We start from the raw sequence: 16002 nt of genomic DNA on the forward strand, positions 1-16002 counted from the left end.
CTGCCTCTCCTGCCCCCCAGACTGCCCAGCGATATGGGCCTGAAAGATTAAAATTAGGAAGTTAAAGTAGCAAATATTCAGGTTTTAATGCTAAGAGTAACATCTTTAAAAGAAAATAATAAAATGAGCTTGGGTCATTTCTTCGTTTTCGAAGTGCTTGGCTCCTCTGACCAAAAACAAAAACAAAACATGTTACAGTTAATATTTAGAAAGTTGTAATTTGTTCGGTCTAGCCCGTCCTATAATTGTGGGCGATTACGGAATGGGGACCTACTGTGTCTGGCAAAAGAAGGGCTGGAAGCTTTTGAAAAAGACTATTGGAAGCTCTCGGGAGTACAAATATCTTTGGCGTTCAGAAGCCCCAGCTTGTTGCACTTGACTTGTTTACAATCAAAGGGATGAAGCATTATTAGTGTCAGCGATCCAAGCCCCAGTCAAACTAAAGAACAAGATTAGAACTGCTTTGAGTCGAATAAAGGGAAGTTAAACTCGGTCAGTTGGAGGCGGCATTTTGCCACTAGAGGGCGCTGTTGCTCCACTTTGTGATCTCGTAAAGCTGGCGTTGCGGCGGCGGATGGTTTTGATTTAATATATTTACAATCTTATTTTTAATTTCAAATTAGGATAAACTTAAGCAAAAATAAGCAATGTACACTATTAAGTTCTCCAGCCGTGTTTTTGTTAGGTATAAAATTTTGGATTAGTCAGGATTTCAGAAAATTTGGACTCCGGCACGGCTGAAACTATAAAATGTTATGGTTAAGTTAATGCATTCTATCAAAACAAACGTGTAGAAGCATAGATCTTTATTTACAAAGTTAATCGTGCCCTTTTCCCATTCAGATTATGAATAGAATGCTTGGGGGGGGGGCGGTGAAACTGTTTTGTCCCAAGAGGAAATGTTAGTTTGTAATGTTATCTTAATTAGGCCAGAACATGTAGAAATGAATTTCGTAGTGCTTGTGTTTTTTTTTTTTTCGCCCCCCACCCCGAAATCACACAGTTCTGGAAGGTGCCTTGTATAATTGACATCTGGGCTCGTTCTTTTTTCCCATTCTATTCCAAAACCCACTCACTGGTCCAGAGTTTTAATACGCATACACACACATGCCAAACATTGAAGTTAAAAAAAAAAAATTACAAAGTTGGTTCCAGGGCTTTATTGAGAATACTTCTCTTTTAACTGGGTATTTGCAAGATTGGAGTACAAGTCGTTAACTATCAGAATCTATTTGTTCGCCTTCGGATCTCAAGGAAGTTTTACCTGGCGATATCCAGCAGAAAACAACCCCCCCTCCCCGCCCCCAGTCTCCTCCACTCCATGCTAATTTAAAAAATAGAGCATGCCCTTATCATCTGGAAATTCATTAACAATCCGTTTACCTTAACCATTTCCAGGCATTCCCAGTAGAAACAATTGAATGAGTATTACATACTATCTTGTTATGCCTTTCTATCTCGACTTCATTTTCTCCACTTGCAAAATATGATTCAGTCCACAAGGACTGACCTCAGGATCGCACTCCCAGACTGGACCAACCCGCGAGTAGGGGGTAGTTGAAACGACTCGCCTGCTGAGCTTTTGGGGGCCGTCTCGGGTTTTTAGACATTTGTATTTGGCGTGAAAAGCCGGCGTGCTGTTTTAGTTTTAGCCGGAGCGTCCTCGGTGGGCTCGGGGCGTGTTTCCGAGGAGGTCGGTTCCCAAGGCTGGTGTGGGCCTGGTGCCCTCACAACAATGGGTTAACCCTAAGGGAAAAGGGTTCGTCCGTCACCCAAAGAACCCACGGAAAAGGCCGAGCAGGCGAGGGAAAACTCACTCAGCATAGACTCATTACATTTATTGGACATTAAAACGGGAGTAGAGAGGGGAAAAAAAGAGATGTGGAGGTCAGAAGATAGTTGGTGGTGTAACGCCAAGCGGCTTTAGACTGAGCTTCTAAAATCAGGAATATTTTGCCGATTCACACTGGACTTGCCCACATGACTCGGGACGGTTCTCTTCCTCACCGCTCACAAGCTAGGATGAGCCTTCTCTTTCCTTGCTTTTGGAAAAGTTAGTAACTTTTTAAGCTGAGTCTAGCGCCCGCTCTCAGCAGAAAGTTCACAGGCTTGGCAGATGGACTAGAATCGTTAGCAGACGATGGGCGCCGCCTTCAGCTGCCTGGAACCGGCGCGATCCGAAAGCCGGCCCGGAGGTTCGATGGGGGGGAGGGGGGGAGGCACTTGCAGGCGTCGGCCCCCTGTGCTCCGCCCGGGGCCACTGCCCGCCCTGGTCCGCTCCGTGCCGGGGCTGGGACCCCGGAGCCGCGCGTCCTGCTCGAGGAAACACCACCCACCCCAGCGTGAGTTCTCCTTCCCGCCTCGGAACATTTCTGTCCGCTTTTCTATTTACTCCCTCAGCAATGCTAATGCCTGCTTCCCCCCCCCCCCGCCCCCACATTCTTCAGCTTCCCCCCTGAGCCTACTGCTGACGTCTATCAAGGGTGAAATGATGGAAACTATATTCATGGGCATGATTTCCATTAAATATCAATTAACCTGGGAGCCTCAGCCAGGCGTGCAGTGCGTCAAGGGTAAATGTACATCTCATTTCCACAAGGCCTGCTCGCCTGGAAAAGAAGGGACTAGATTCGCTTTGATAATGCCAGGTTTGGGGGTCACCCTTGTGGCCTTTAATCAAACCACTTAGGACTCAACCCAACTGTACGCGGTCCGGCCTGTCTACACCGTTTGCCCTTGTTCCCTGGGCTGCGCCCGCGTGTCCTGAGGTGCAAAAGCCACGGCCAACCTCTGGGGGGCTTCTCTAGGGGCCAAGGGAGGGAGTCATTTGCTCCTGTAGCCTCTTGGGAGTGGCCTCCCTGCCTCCCCCAAGTGTAAGGTTCTCTCGCGCCCGCGCCTCGCCGGCCGCGGGCCGCTTTCCCCAGGCCCAGGGGGGCAAGACGAGCCCTTGGCAGTGCGGCTTTATGGGCCCCCTTTAAGGCCGGCGGAGGCATCTCCCGGCCAGCGTGAGACGTCCCGTCGGGAGCGACGGTGTCGCCTCCGCGCGGATCCCTCCGCGCGGTTATCTCGCCCCCATCTTCTCCTCACAGTGGCGTGGTGCGAAAATGCCTCGCCGGGGCGCACCGGGGCGGCAGCCTCGGCGGCGGCGGCGAGAGCGGTGGGAGGGGGCCGCGGGGGGGCCGAGGTGAGAGGTGGCGGCGGGTAGAGGGTGTTTTTTTCTCTTCCCTCCAGAGCGGGGGTTTGTAAACCGAAGCCAAAGAGTGTCCCCGTGGGCCGGGCGCACTTTTTTTTTTCTTGTCCCGGTGCGCTCAGGGCCGCCTGGTGCCTGAGAGGAAACAGTGGAGGCAGCGGGGCAGGTCACCCGGGGCGTCGGCGATTATATTGTGGCCCAGCCGGCGCGCGCCGGGAAAGGCCGGGCGGGCGTGAGCGCGGGGGCTGGGCGAGGCCCCGCGACCCGCGAGGGAGGCGGTGCGAGGCCGAGTCGGCGGGCGCGAGAGCCGGGCATGAACGCCCAGTAGCCAAGTGCCCGCGGCTGCCAGGCCTCAGAGGCGACGCGCGCGCAGGCGGGCGGGTGGCAGCAGCAACGTAGCCCGGCGGCCCCGGCGGCGGGAACAGCCGCCCCAGAGGCCCCCGCGGCAGTGCGGCCGCGCTGAGGCGCGCTCCCTGCCAGCTCCGCACCGCCCGCCCGGGGCCGCCCTACCTCGGCCCCTGGCCGCCGCCGCCGCCGCCCCGATGAGCTCTTACTTCGTGAACCCGCTGTACTCCAAGTACAAGGCGGCGGCCGCGGCGGCGGCGGCGGCGGCCGCGGCGGGCGAGGCCATCAATCCCACTTACTACGACTGTCACTTCGCGCCTGAGGTCGGCAGCCGCCACGCCGCCGCCGCCGCCGCCGCCCTGCAGCTCTATGGCAACAGCGCCGCCGGCTTCCCGCACGCGCCCCCGCAGGCGCACGCGCACCCGCACCCGCATCCGTCACCGCCGCCCGCCGGGCCGGGTTGCGGTGGTGGGGGCGGCCCGGGCCCCGGCCAGGACTACTTCCACCCCGGCGGGGGCAGCCCGGCCGCAGCCTACCAGGCCGCCCCCCCTCCTCCTCCGCATCCTCCGCCTCCGCCTCCCCCCTGCGGCGGGATTGCCTGTCACGGGGAGCCCGCGAAGTTTTACGGATACGATAACTTACAGAGACAGCCGATTTTTACGACCCAGCAAGAGGCCGAGCTGGTACAATATCCTGACTGTAAATCGTCCAGTGGTAATATTGGCGAGGACCCAGACCACTTAAATCAGAGCTCGTCTCCTTCTCAAATGTTTCCCTGGATGAGACCACAAGGTTGGGATGCATTTTTTTTTTTTTAATGCGGGGAGAGGGGGAGAAATCTGCTTTCATCTCACGTTCTAGCTTTAAAAACTACCTTTTCCTCTCTCTCTCTCTCCTTCTCCTTCTTGTGTAGCTATAGTGGCTCTTATTCATAAAGTAATACTTTTTTTTTTCCCTTAAAGTAGAAACCGCGTAAAGATGATGGGGACAGTAATTGTGAAGATCTTCCCTCTGTTGCTCTTGCCTGCATATCCTATATATATCAGAGCTAAAGAGACTTGTGTATGTTTCATCCTTTAGACCTGTTCCAGAAAGCTCCAGCAACCTGCAGAGGCACCATTTCATTTCTAAAACGTTTATTTTCCTCTTTTTTTTTTTTTTTGGTTTGTTTATTTTAATCAGCAGCTCCTGGTAGACGAAGAGGAAGACAAACCTACAGTCGTTTCCAAACCCTAGAGCTGGAAAAAGAATTCCTTTTTAACCCTTATCTGACCAGGAAGAGAAGAATTGAGGTCTCCCACGCCCTAGCCCTCACGGAGAGACAGGTAAAAATCTGGTTCCAGAACAGGAGAATGAAATGGAAAAAAGAGAACAACAAGGACAAATTCCCAGTTTCCCGACAGGAGGCAAAGGATGGAGAAACCAAAAAAGAAACCCAAGAGCTGGAGGAAGACAGAGCCGAAGGCCTGACAAATTAACTTCTACCTTTAAATTTTTACCACAGACTATTAAAACTAATGATCAACACATGCTGTTGGACACCATCTATTTTCTTTGTTGGAAAGAACTTTACCTGTATTTCAAGCTACCTTCATGTCACTGCTCTTGAGGTTTCTGCGCTTTGAGAGGGGCTTGGGTGTTAAAAAAAAAAAGTTTCTAGTATCGAATAGAAGCAGCCCTTGAGCTGTCCTATGTAAGGGTAATTTGATACTGACCTTGTTGCTATATTTTTATAATGGTAGTTTTTAATGTCTGAGCTGGTGATTCGCCTCAACAACATAAACTTCCTAATGATTAGCACTAAATAATTGAATATAAAATGCTTTATTAATCAAACAAGTGCACTTGAACACTTAAAATCATTTCTTTATGGTGAGTAAATTAAAAGAGATCTATTAATTTTTTTAAGAATTATGCCTGCAGAATATTTACTTTATGTTATTTGATTAAAGCATATTTATGTTTTATTTCTGCTTTTATAATGAATGGTTCGGGTGCCTTTTGTTTACTCCTTAAAGGTTTCTTTGGGTATTTTGTAAATGTAATATCTCTGGGAAAAGTCTGGGCCAAATATTGAAAAAGCACATGTTAGCTGAAGAGTGTAATGTGTAGTTCGGCTCTGCAGCTTCCTTAAACTTGGGGAAAACGTTGGGCCAATGAGAAAAGTTTCAGGAAAGTGTCAAAGTTGACATTTGATAATTTTTCATAGTGTATACAAATTATGGCAATTTAATCATCTAGAGTGAATGAATACTTGAAAAGCCAATTATAACATTTTCACTCATTAATTTTTCACTCTGGCTAGTCGCCTTGTGGAATGCCCCTCATTTCTCAACTTGCTTTCGTTTTGAACTGCGCTTGGCATCGCCTGAAATCGCTAGGTCTCTGTGTTGTGGCCGCTGCTGTGATTCCGTTTCTCTGAATAGGTGCCATATTTATTTGTATTCCCTTCGCTCTGTTTGCACGCCCATTTTGAGCCAACTTGTGTGCGTCTCAGATGTCGGTTGGTACGTCCTCTGCTGTTCTCCAGGATGGCCTCACCTATTGAAACAAGCCCCGAGAGCAAATGCAGAAAAATCTTGAGTGTAAACAACCGCTCCAGAACATAGCTAGCTCCTTAATAAAGAAATGAATCTTTTTCTAGAGCTAGTGTCTTTGAGCGCCGCACATAACCCTTTCCCTGAGTCAGGAAATACCTCCTGGGCTCACTAGAAGCTGTAAAGCTTCTGTTTGATTTAAAAAAAAAAAAAAAAAAAAAAGTAGTGGGGATTACAGGCACTGCGCTGCTATAAAGATAAATAAATAAATGCAGGGGATGGGGTCTCTTTTTCATTCCAAACAGGGCTGGCAAGGCTATCCTAGCTTCCTCTTGCTGTAAATAACCTTGCCAAGGTACTGTGAAAGCTTTGAACTTCGCAAAGGATTCAGAGTTGTGGGCCCAGTGGGGGAAGACCCAGAGTCCAGGTTACACCACAGCTTATTCCGCTGAGCCTGTGCTGATGCTGGGGTTTGGGATGTGTTATTAAGATATCCATTTTCCATTGGAGGCTTCTCCTGCAGCTGCCATTTTATGAGGGAAGAGGAGGGGGAAGAGGGGTAGTGGAGAAGAGAAATTCAAGTGTACCAGTATTTCTGCCCCCCAAACGGACAGCACCTCATCAGATAGACATTGAAGAGCTCTTTGCTTTTTCTAGATGTTTTTATTTTTAAGGAGGTACATTTTGATTTCCAAAGTGGTTTTTATTGCACAGGTGAAAAAAAAAAAACAACCCGGAATCTGTTTTGGGCCTGAATCAGCCCCTCAGGCATTGGGGGGCTATTTGCCTGCCACTTCAAGGACCGGGGAAATGTCGGCATGGGTGGGGCCAGAAGTGAGGCACCACCTAGCTTTCTATCCAGGGAAGAGGCCGTAGCTGTGGCATTCGCTGACCTGAGCCAGAAAAGACAATTTTAAGTCACGGGCGGCCTGCGGCTTAAGAAACATTTGCACAAGAGGAGACAGCTGCAAATGTCCATGCTGGATTTGGAAACGTTCTGCTGTGTGCCGCCTGAGACTCTGCTGTTGGCTTCTACAGAGCAAGGGTGCCAAGCGCCTGAAAGCGTGGCTAGAGAACAGCCTGTGGGGTGGGGGTGGGGGGCGATGGCGGTGGTGGTAGCAGCGGCAGTGGTGGTGGCAAGCTGGCTAGAGCTTCTTGCTGGCTAAACTCCGGTTGCCCTCCATTTAGGGGATTCCTCTGTTAGTAAAATTCGCGGTCTCCTGCTCAAGAATACTCCCCAAATACCAGTTTTAGAGTCACTGATTTGGGGCAAGACTCAGGTAGGAGACCTGGTACGTGAATGGATGTGGAAATGAAGGAATGAAGGGGAAGTAGTAATGTCCTCATTTCCTCCGTATTCTGTGTTGCTCTGGAAGTGTTGTACCTTCTTGTCCCATTGGCCCCAAATCCACAGTAAAATTGTAGCTCTTGTACAGAAAAAAACTCTGTTGCAGTAATTGGTGCATTAGAGAGTATTTGTACATACACAAATTTGGTATTCTGGGGGTATATATTTGGTGTATTTGTACATAAACATGGATTACATATTGCAGAAAGTATTGGTCATAAATGTAGGTATATATGTTTCTTTTTGTAGCTGGGAAAATCATAGATCTGCTTCCAAATAAAGAGTTTGAGGAATTGCACATCTGTCTCTCTCTGTCTTCCTCTCTCTCTCTCTCCCCCCCCACGCACACACACCCCACTGTCTTTCTTACAGTGGCTAGAAATCCCCCCCATCATGGTATTTCATGCAGCCGAGCACAGAAGATACCCTTCTAATTGGCTCAAATCTGTAAACATCCGAGGGGTGCGGCAAAAAGCGAGCAAACATTTTTGCTGCAGAAATTTGCATAAACCTTCAGAGAATCCTTTGCAAACCCAGACGATGCTTTTCAGCCCTGGATTGCTTAGAGTCTGCTTAGAGAGGTCTGTAAACCGTTCAGAGAAAAGGACCCTCCAATGTTAACACTGAATGAAAGAACCAAGCCTTCGAAATGATTTAGGTTCTCTGTTTTTGAGAACCAGGAACACACAAAAGAGGGTGTGGGTCTCAATGGTTTCTAGAGAAAAGTCAGTTCAGGGACTGCCATTTTGTGAGGTTCCACAAAGCCCAGCACACCCGCTTACCTCTGCACAGGAGAAAAAGTACAAATATGGCTGCCTATTCAACAATGCAATGTCTTTTTCCCATCCCTCCTTCCCCAAGCTGAAAAGGAGGGTCACAAAGCTCCGCTTTTATTTGGGCAGGAGGAAACTGACAATTGAGATTATTTCTTAGAATATTTTAGAAGTGAGCAATCTCTGTTCAGTTCCACATGTACAGACCAGTATAAAGTGTTCTAGCTTAGAAAGGGCCCCCAAAACTTGCCCCACGTATTTTTACACTTTTCTTACACATTTTCTTTTGTAATTAAAAACATTGTTTTATTATTCTTCAGTGCAGAAGGTGTTGCTATTTCACATCCAAGCTTGTGTCCTCTGCTTCCCTGGTGTTTGCTGAATGTTCCGGCATCTGGGGGTAGACAGGGGAATACAGAGAACATTTTAATGGACTTTGGCTACTGCTGTGGTTCCCTCCAGCAAAACTAGAGCACACTGTTTCTAGAAGGAATATGACTTTTGCTGACAGATGGCAACAGAATTCCTTTAATAAAAAACATCCAAGGTCATCGGAACCTTTTCAAGGGATACAAATGGCCTGCTCCAGAGGGTGCTATGTATTTCCTGCTTAAGTCTACGTCCACTGAGGTACTTACTGGGTGTGAGGATGTTAATAGCAGAGAACCTACACATACACATCCAATGCAAATATTTATAAATGCATTACTAGAAGTTCAAAGACAGTGTCCTTGAAAGCTTGGAGGGATGGGTTACCTCTTTCACACAGGTTCTGAAGCCTGGATGGCCATGCCTATGAATGCATTAATGATGAGGAGAATGCTGGGGACCTCAAGGACATTTACTTTCAGCTGGTGTTCTCTGCAGCAGCTCCTATCAGAAGTGCAAAAGGAATGTGATTCCTGCCTTTGAAGAAAAAAGACTATTTTTTTCCCCAAGGTTGAAATGGGGATCAGCTCTTTCCCCGAACAAATGGAACCCCTCTCCTCTTCAGTGTTGCATTGCGCAGGCTTTCCAATGGTCAAACATTTTGGGGACAAGGCAAGAGGGGGAAATTAAATTGCATAGAAATAAGAAGTGCACTTAGGGGAGACACAGCAAGGGGTTTCATAGGGGATCCAGAAAGACTGCTTCTCCTTTAACCCGGTACTGTCCAGGAGGATATTTCTGCCAAGATAAATTGCCAAGCATTGGGAGTTCAAACTGTTATCTTGGAGAACCTGACAAGCAACCTAAAACCATCACCAGGATTTGAGCTGGTTGGTACCTCTCCTACCCCCAGAAACCCAAAGAAATGGGAGGGACCCCAATTTATGTTGGAGAGGGAAAAGGGGACGGCGGGCTTTCTTGGCCTGCAGAGCCCAGGTTTTCTGCGCAAGATCGCTGGGGGGGCTGGCTTGCCTGCAGATAGATGAGAGGGGCAAAAACCGAAAGTGCTTGGCTGCCGCTCCGGAGCGGGCCTTTCTGCGAGGGGAGGGGAGGAGAAGCCAAGTGACCCGCGCAAGGAGAGTCAGAGGGGGGTGACTGCCAGGATCAACTCCCCGAGCGCCTGGGCAGTACACCGCATTCATTTCCCCTCTAACACAACGCCCTATTCAGCAGAGGTTTCGAGCCAAATCAAAAAAAGAGCAAAAGAAATACTTCCTAGAAGAGGTGAGAGTCAGGACCCATGGAGGCAAGAGACGCAGAGACAACAGAGGGGAGCAGAGAAGAAGAAAGAGGAGAGGAGGAAGGAAGGAAAAGGAGGAGGAAGAGAGAGAACAGAAGAGAGCGGGGAGAGAAAGAGAGGAAAAAACATGGCGCTTGCGAGCTGTATGTGCAAAATCCGCAAGGAATTGCAGCAAATTCCTTTTTGTTTGAAGAAAATTTACAACTTGGTAATAGACCTTTTTATGACCTATTTGCGGTCGTCATTGGCTGCGGCTGGTCATGTGCAGGCGCCGCTCGCCTTCACGGCCTTTTTCCTGATTTCCCAGGCGAATTTCCCCCCGCATTCTGCCTTCCTGGAGCCTCACCCCCTCTTTTTCTAACCTTTGTCTCTGCAGAGGTGGGATCCAGTCGCCGGCTGCGGGATTGCGGGGTCCGCGGCGGCCTCCGCTCCCGCCCGGCGCCCAACGTGGCCCCACCGCCGCTTCGCTCGGGCCGCGCCGCTGCCGCCTCCGGAGCCGGTGGGGAGCCCGGCGGGCGGGAGAGCCCGGAAATAGCCCTGGGCTCGGAGGCCCCTGCCGGCGCCGACAACGCTCGCCGGGAGCAGCCGGCCTGCTCCGGGTGACTGCAGCCGCGCGGTTCCGACGCGACTCCTTCCCCAACACGAGCGGATCCCTGCCGCCCCGAGTGCGCGTAGCCCGGCAGCGCCCAATGGATTACTGCAGCCGCCCTGGCCGACCGCCGCCTCCTGCTCGGCAGCCTCCGGGTAAGAGTCGCCCCTCCCCGCGCCCCTGCACTGCCACCGAGGAGCTCCAGGCGCCCACCCCCTTGGGCAGCCCAGTGAGCCTGCCCCGACTCCCTATACTTCTCCGGGACCTTGGGGTGACTGCGCCCCCGGCTTCCTCTTCACTCCACCTCTGAGCAGGCATCCCCTGGGGCCCCGGATGGGGTCCAGCTGAGCTCAGAAGTCGAAGGGAAGCCCCATTTCCTCTCGAGCTTCCGAGAGGTGGAGAGCAGCAGATAGGACCCCACTGCCTGGATGGAGAGCTCCTCAATCCCCACCCTGGGAAGAATGGGTAGATGGTTCCTGGACGGCTTAGCTTTGCTGTGGATCACTTGAAGGCATTCTAGAGTATAGAGCAGTGTTTTGCGGCTTGTCTGTGGTCAAAGGTATCTGGGAGGCTAACAGGTGTTTTTTGAGGGTTGGGGCTTGGGGTGGGGGTGGGGTGGATTCTGTATACCCAAGATGTGTTTGGTTTGTTAATCTAGGCTTTGGTGAGTGATGCTGGCTGATTTCTAGGCTTTATTGAGCTTTATGTGTGAGATGGAATTTTAAATATTTTAAACCGTTTCTCTAGTTTTTAGAGAATTTTTGTAACGAGAACGTTTCCCCCCATATCTAATAATCTGTTAGGTGAAATTGGATTATTTTATGTCGCAAAATGTATACATGTTTTGGGAGGTAATAGTATCAGAAAAGCTGGTGCAGGTCTTGGGTAAAAAGCAATAGATATTTAAGAAATGCAAACCATGTCTAAGTTCAAATATCGCGTGTCTTTCTTATTTGCCAGAAGAGGAAAAGAGTAGATGTTTTGCTTTCTAAATGCACTGTCGTGGTGTTTGCCTACAAATAAACGTTGTATAGCAACATTTTACCCTCTACTTCAAAATTACTGAACTGAAACATTATCTATGCATCAAAAGAAAATCCTTTGCAGAAAAAAAGAATGCTTTTATCCCACCCATTTTGAACAGTACTTAAGGATGCAGTTCTCAAAATCCTCTTGACTCTTCCCTCATGAACACCTTGCGAAATATTAAAACCTGTGGACAATCTGCCGCATTGCGCATGGGATGGACCTGCGCACCGCTGAATATCTTCCCCAAAGCACCCAGCGGCGAGTCCTAGTAGTCCAGATAATCCTTTGTAATCGTTTTGACCATAAATGTATTTCTAAACAATAAATGACATCTTTGTAGAAAGGTATTTTTAGCAATTCACGATGGAATCACGCTGGTTTCAAAATGGAGGGCCACTATTTGTGGCGAGTTGACGTCTGAGGGATTGTGGTGGATCACTATGATCTCACAAATAAGAAACTAAATGATATTTTTTATTTGGAATGTCTGCATTTTGTAGCTATTTCGCCACTACAGTACAATGGCTGTTGAGATCATTGTTTCATATTGGTAAAAAGCATTGCCTATTGAAAAGCAGGCCCCTGGTCAGGCACGTAGGCCTGTCCCCTGGCCTAAGGAGCCCCCTAGGTGGGCTGGGACAAGTGTGGGGGTGGGGAGGAGTTGTGGCTGTGATGGCCAAGCCCTAGTGTTCACTTTTCCCTGGGTTCGGTGGCTGAGTGCGCCCAAGTGACTAAGAACTTAGGCGGGCTGCAGGTCCTTTTAAGAAGCAGAGGGTGAGGTCATGGGCAGATATGGAGGACTGAAGGGTTCTTTGTAACTCCTGTGGTAGCATTAAGAGTTTATTGGAACTAAGTGGTCGGTTGCATTTAAGGGAGTAAATAATCTGCAAATCACATTTGAACTCGGGCCAGAAGGAGACCAGTTAACGCTTTTGCTACTGCCGGAAATGCCCCCATTGTTCCGGATAACCCAAAAAATTAAACCCAATTTTTAAAAATTAAATAAACACTTGGATTGTAAGAGCTCACAAGCCGGGAAGTGTAACTCCAGCGTATTCAGTGGGAACCTCCATCCGTTTATAGTTCAGGCAGCCGGTGGCATGTCCGGGCCTTGGTGTTTACCGGTCAGGCTGTGAGCTGGGCTTGCACTCTTCACGGGGACCAGCGAAAAGAACGAAGCTCGCTCTTATAAATGTGGCCAAGCACCAGGGCTAAAAACCAAACGTATTTTCTTGTCAGATGCTCCTCCAAACACGTATATTTCGCCAGAATTCTTTCTGAACTAGAGAAGCAGGGGAAAATCGGAACAAAGACAGTATTTCACTCTGGGCAGGCAGGCAGCTGTTAGAGGTATTTACGGCCTTGCCGCAGTGCGGCCGCGGGGCAGGGCACGCGAGGGCACCGGAAGCTAGGGAGAAGCCACCAAGAACTCGGAATTCCGATGTAAGTCCAATTTGGGGCCACTTTTTCCGGAATTGGTGTGAACAGATACCCTCTTTCTAGGAAATGGTCCCTTAGACTTGATGGCTGTGCAGAATGAGGTATAAGTTGTGCTTTCTGACCATAGGGGGTGATCCCCCCCCACCCCGCCTTGATTAAGGACTCAAGAGAAACCGTGCAGTAGATGTGAAATCGCTAATCCAAATGACAACCTTGAGAGTGTTCGTTGACAACATGGCGATTTTGTTGGTTTGGCGGAACAGAGCTTGCAAATCAGAAAGGACCGTTGGGGGTTTTAATACAGGTTTTGCTGAAGAAAAAAAAAAAAGGAAGGAAGAAAGAAAAAGTACGTTTTCTGCCTCTCTCAGACGGGGTGTCCAAGCTGCTCTGCAGGTAAGCACGCAAGGAGTGCGCGGTGGCACACACCGCAAAGCACTGCGCAGGCTGCGCTTACCGTTCAGGGCTCTAAGCGCCTGCCACGCACGCTCGTTTGGCGTGTGGCGCATGTGCAGTGAAATAGCCCAGCCCGGGGATCTAACCAAAAGGCGCAGATGGGGGGAGGGGTTGAGCGGACTCAGAGCAGGAAGATATAACCTGATCTCGCCACTCCTCCCTCCCTCAGAATTCGCTACTCATCTTGCCTGTATTCCTGCCTTCATTCTAAATATAGCCAACCACATTGTCGTTGATTACGTTATTTTCAAGCGTCTTGACTCACCACCCCATCCCAATTTAAGTCTGTACTTTAGAAACAGCCTGCAAATAGGAACTAGTGGCCAAAGGGAAGCCAAATCTTTCAAGGTGTTAAAAGAAATACACACACACACACACACACACACACACACACACACGCACACTTTTAACACTTAAAAGAAGATTTATATGTGTGATCCTCGGGGAAGTGTATAGATTTTTTTCCAGCCTGGTGCCTCTGCTTGGGAAAAGGCCTTTCCTCCTGGCGTCTACTCAAACCGCCAGACTTCGGGCCAGTCCTTCAGGCGGACCATTCCCGGATTTTGTTACTCTAGAGCAGCACGTTTGAGGGCTCTGAGGGGGCCAGTGGCTCAGCATAGAGCGGCCAAATAAATAAATAAACGACAAACTGGAGGGATTTTCCGCCTGGACTCGCCTAATTAATAAGGGATGCACTCTCCTGGGCCACAAGCCGGGAAGAGGTTGGGGGTGGGATGGGAGGCATTCTCTGGATCCTTTCGACTTCTGGTCGCCCCAGGGGACACTGAGGGACCAGCTCAAGAGCCTTTGGTGCGGAAGACCTCCACCCGCGCGAAGAAGCCTCAGAACGCGGTTTCCCGGGCAGGCTCAGTCCCCCTGCTCGACTGTCGGCGCCTTGTCCAGGAGGAGGCGCTGTAGGACAAGCGTCTCGCCCGCTGCAGCGGCGCCGGAGATGCCCCGGGCGCGGGCGGGGGTAGGGAAACACATGTGACTCCCCTCCCTCCTCTTCTAATCGCAGGGTGCTTTCGGTCTCGGAGGAGGGTCGGAGGTACGGCACCCACCCCCAGAGGGCCGCTTCCCTGGAGGGGCAGCCGAGGCAGAACTGAGGCCGCGGAGCCTGAAGTGAGCGCCACCTCACTTCCTCCGCCTTCCCGGAGGTGGCGCGATTTCTGCGCACTGGGCTAAGAGCAGGAAACCAGGGTCCCGCGGTTGGACAAGCCGCGTTTAACCGGCCCCCTGAGGCTGGGCTGCTGTTCTTGCCACTTTTCCTTACTGCGATCCCTGATACCCAGAACGGACAGCCTTGAATAGCACTGCGTTCAGGGCCCCCCATCCCGACGCGGTCCGAAGGGCCTAGACTTGGCTTTCCTACGACCGGGCTTGGGTTCCAGGATTCCCTCTGGCCTTCCTTGAGGCTCTCAAAGGGAGAATATCATTGACTTTGCAGGTTGAGGACACTGCAGATTGTCATCTCTACTCTCTTCCACACCCTTTTTTCACCACTGCGCCCATTTCAGGACTTTGGTGGGCTCCACGGGGTGTTTCTGGCACCATTGTGACACCCACCTTCAACATCGGGCTCTGATCCAACCCCACTGATCCTCCATGGCAATGCAGCCTTTCTCTTCCCTCTTTTCCCTACTTTAGGCCAACGATTCTTAATGAAGGCCTGCATTCAAATTGTTAATAATTTAGGTTCCAGGGTCTCAGGCCAGACATTAAATCAGAATATCTGGGACCTGCATTTTGTAAACACTCTCTCCCAAGGCAATTAAGAAGCATGCTTACATTTGTGAACCGCTGGTCAAGAGTCTCTCCTGATTCTTCTATGGTTCTTTGGTGTCCAGGCACCAAGTTCCCTTTACTGCTCAGCACCCCCATAGTTCCTGGGGCTCCCTCCCTAATCAAGTTTTTAAATGTCACTACCCCATAGGCTGATTAATTGCTCCCATCTAGGGAAGGGGAACATTGACTTCTTACTAAGTAACTTCTTACTTACTAAGATTTTAAAGAGAACAAAAATGTTCTCAGTCCGGACTGCTTAGGTTCAATTCTTTACTACTAACCTGCTATGTAACCTTAGGCAAGTAAGGCCTGTTCCCTCATTTGAAAAGCAGGAATAAGAGTACCTTCAAGAGTTGTTATGAAGATTTTTACTTATACAGCAATGCTATGTACCATGCACTATTCTCACCACCTTGCATACATTAACTCACTGGTTAAGTACTTAAAAACAGTATTTTGGCACATAACAAACATTCAGTATGTGTTACTTATCATCAGTATCCTTTTCCTGCTCAACAATCAGGCCTAGACTTTTAGAGCTGAAAGAGACCTGGTTCATTCACCCAATTCTTGAATTCTACAGAGGAGAAGACAGGCCTAGGCTGGCTCACCCAGGAGAACATAGATCTGGGACTCTTCCTATTGCTGTGGTGGGCCTTGTAGGCCCTGCCCCCTTGGGTCTCAGTATCTGGCATCTGCCTATGGGTAGACTTCAGGGCCACATTCAGAAGGAAAGTGCCCCTAGCTCCTCAGTGGGCAGATGTCAGGTTGAAGAGGCCTTGCACCCACACAGGCACATCTCGGGCTTCTACAGAAGGCTTCAGGCCTTTCCTGAGAGAGGCCT

At 49.8% G+C, this 16002-nt stretch overlaps 1 protein-coding gene and 1 long non-coding RNA gene across 4 annotated transcripts; one reads left to right on the plus strand and one right to left on the minus strand.

Moving 5' to 3' along the window:
• The first annotated feature begins 1717 nt into the window (after positions 1 to 1717).
• Positions 1718 to 7718, plus strand: HOXD8 (homeobox D8). Of its 3 annotated transcripts, XM_027055441.2 has the most exons (3): positions 1718 to 2342; positions 4180 to 4327; positions 4718 to 7718. In XM_027055441.2, the coding sequence occupies exons 2-3, from the start codon at positions 4303 to 4305 to the stop codon at positions 5011 to 5013; spliced, it is 321 nt and encodes a 106-aa protein (XP_026911242.1). In that variant the 5' UTR covers positions 1718 to 2342; positions 4180 to 4302; the 3' UTR covers positions 5014 to 7718. The 3 variants fall into 3 exon arrangements, with proteins under 3 accessions (XP_026911242.1, XP_014942677.3, XP_026911241.2); XM_015087191.3 differs by lacking the exon at positions 1718 to 2342 and having other exon boundaries at positions 3191 to 4327; XM_027055440.2 differs by lacking the exon at positions 1718 to 2342 and having other exon boundaries at positions 3191 to 4327; positions 4721 to 7718.
• A 575-nt stretch (positions 7719 to 8293) lies between these two features.
• On the minus strand, positions 8294 to 10366 carry LOC128314072 (uncharacterized). Its single transcript, XR_008295454.1, has 2 exons — positions 10225 to 10366; positions 8294 to 8587 (listed from the first exon to the last, which is right to left on the minus strand). It is a non-coding gene; the product is annotated as an uncharacterized LOC128314072 (long non-coding RNA).
• Positions 10367 to 16002: the final 5636 nt, after the last annotated feature.

This window comes from Acinonyx jubatus, chromosome C1 (assembly GCF_027475565.1).
Source record: "Acinonyx jubatus isolate Ajub_Pintada_27869175 chromosome C1, VMU_Ajub_asm_v1.0, whole genome shotgun sequence".
Lineage (NCBI taxonomy): Eukaryota > Metazoa > Chordata > Mammalia > Carnivora > Felidae > Acinonyx > Acinonyx jubatus.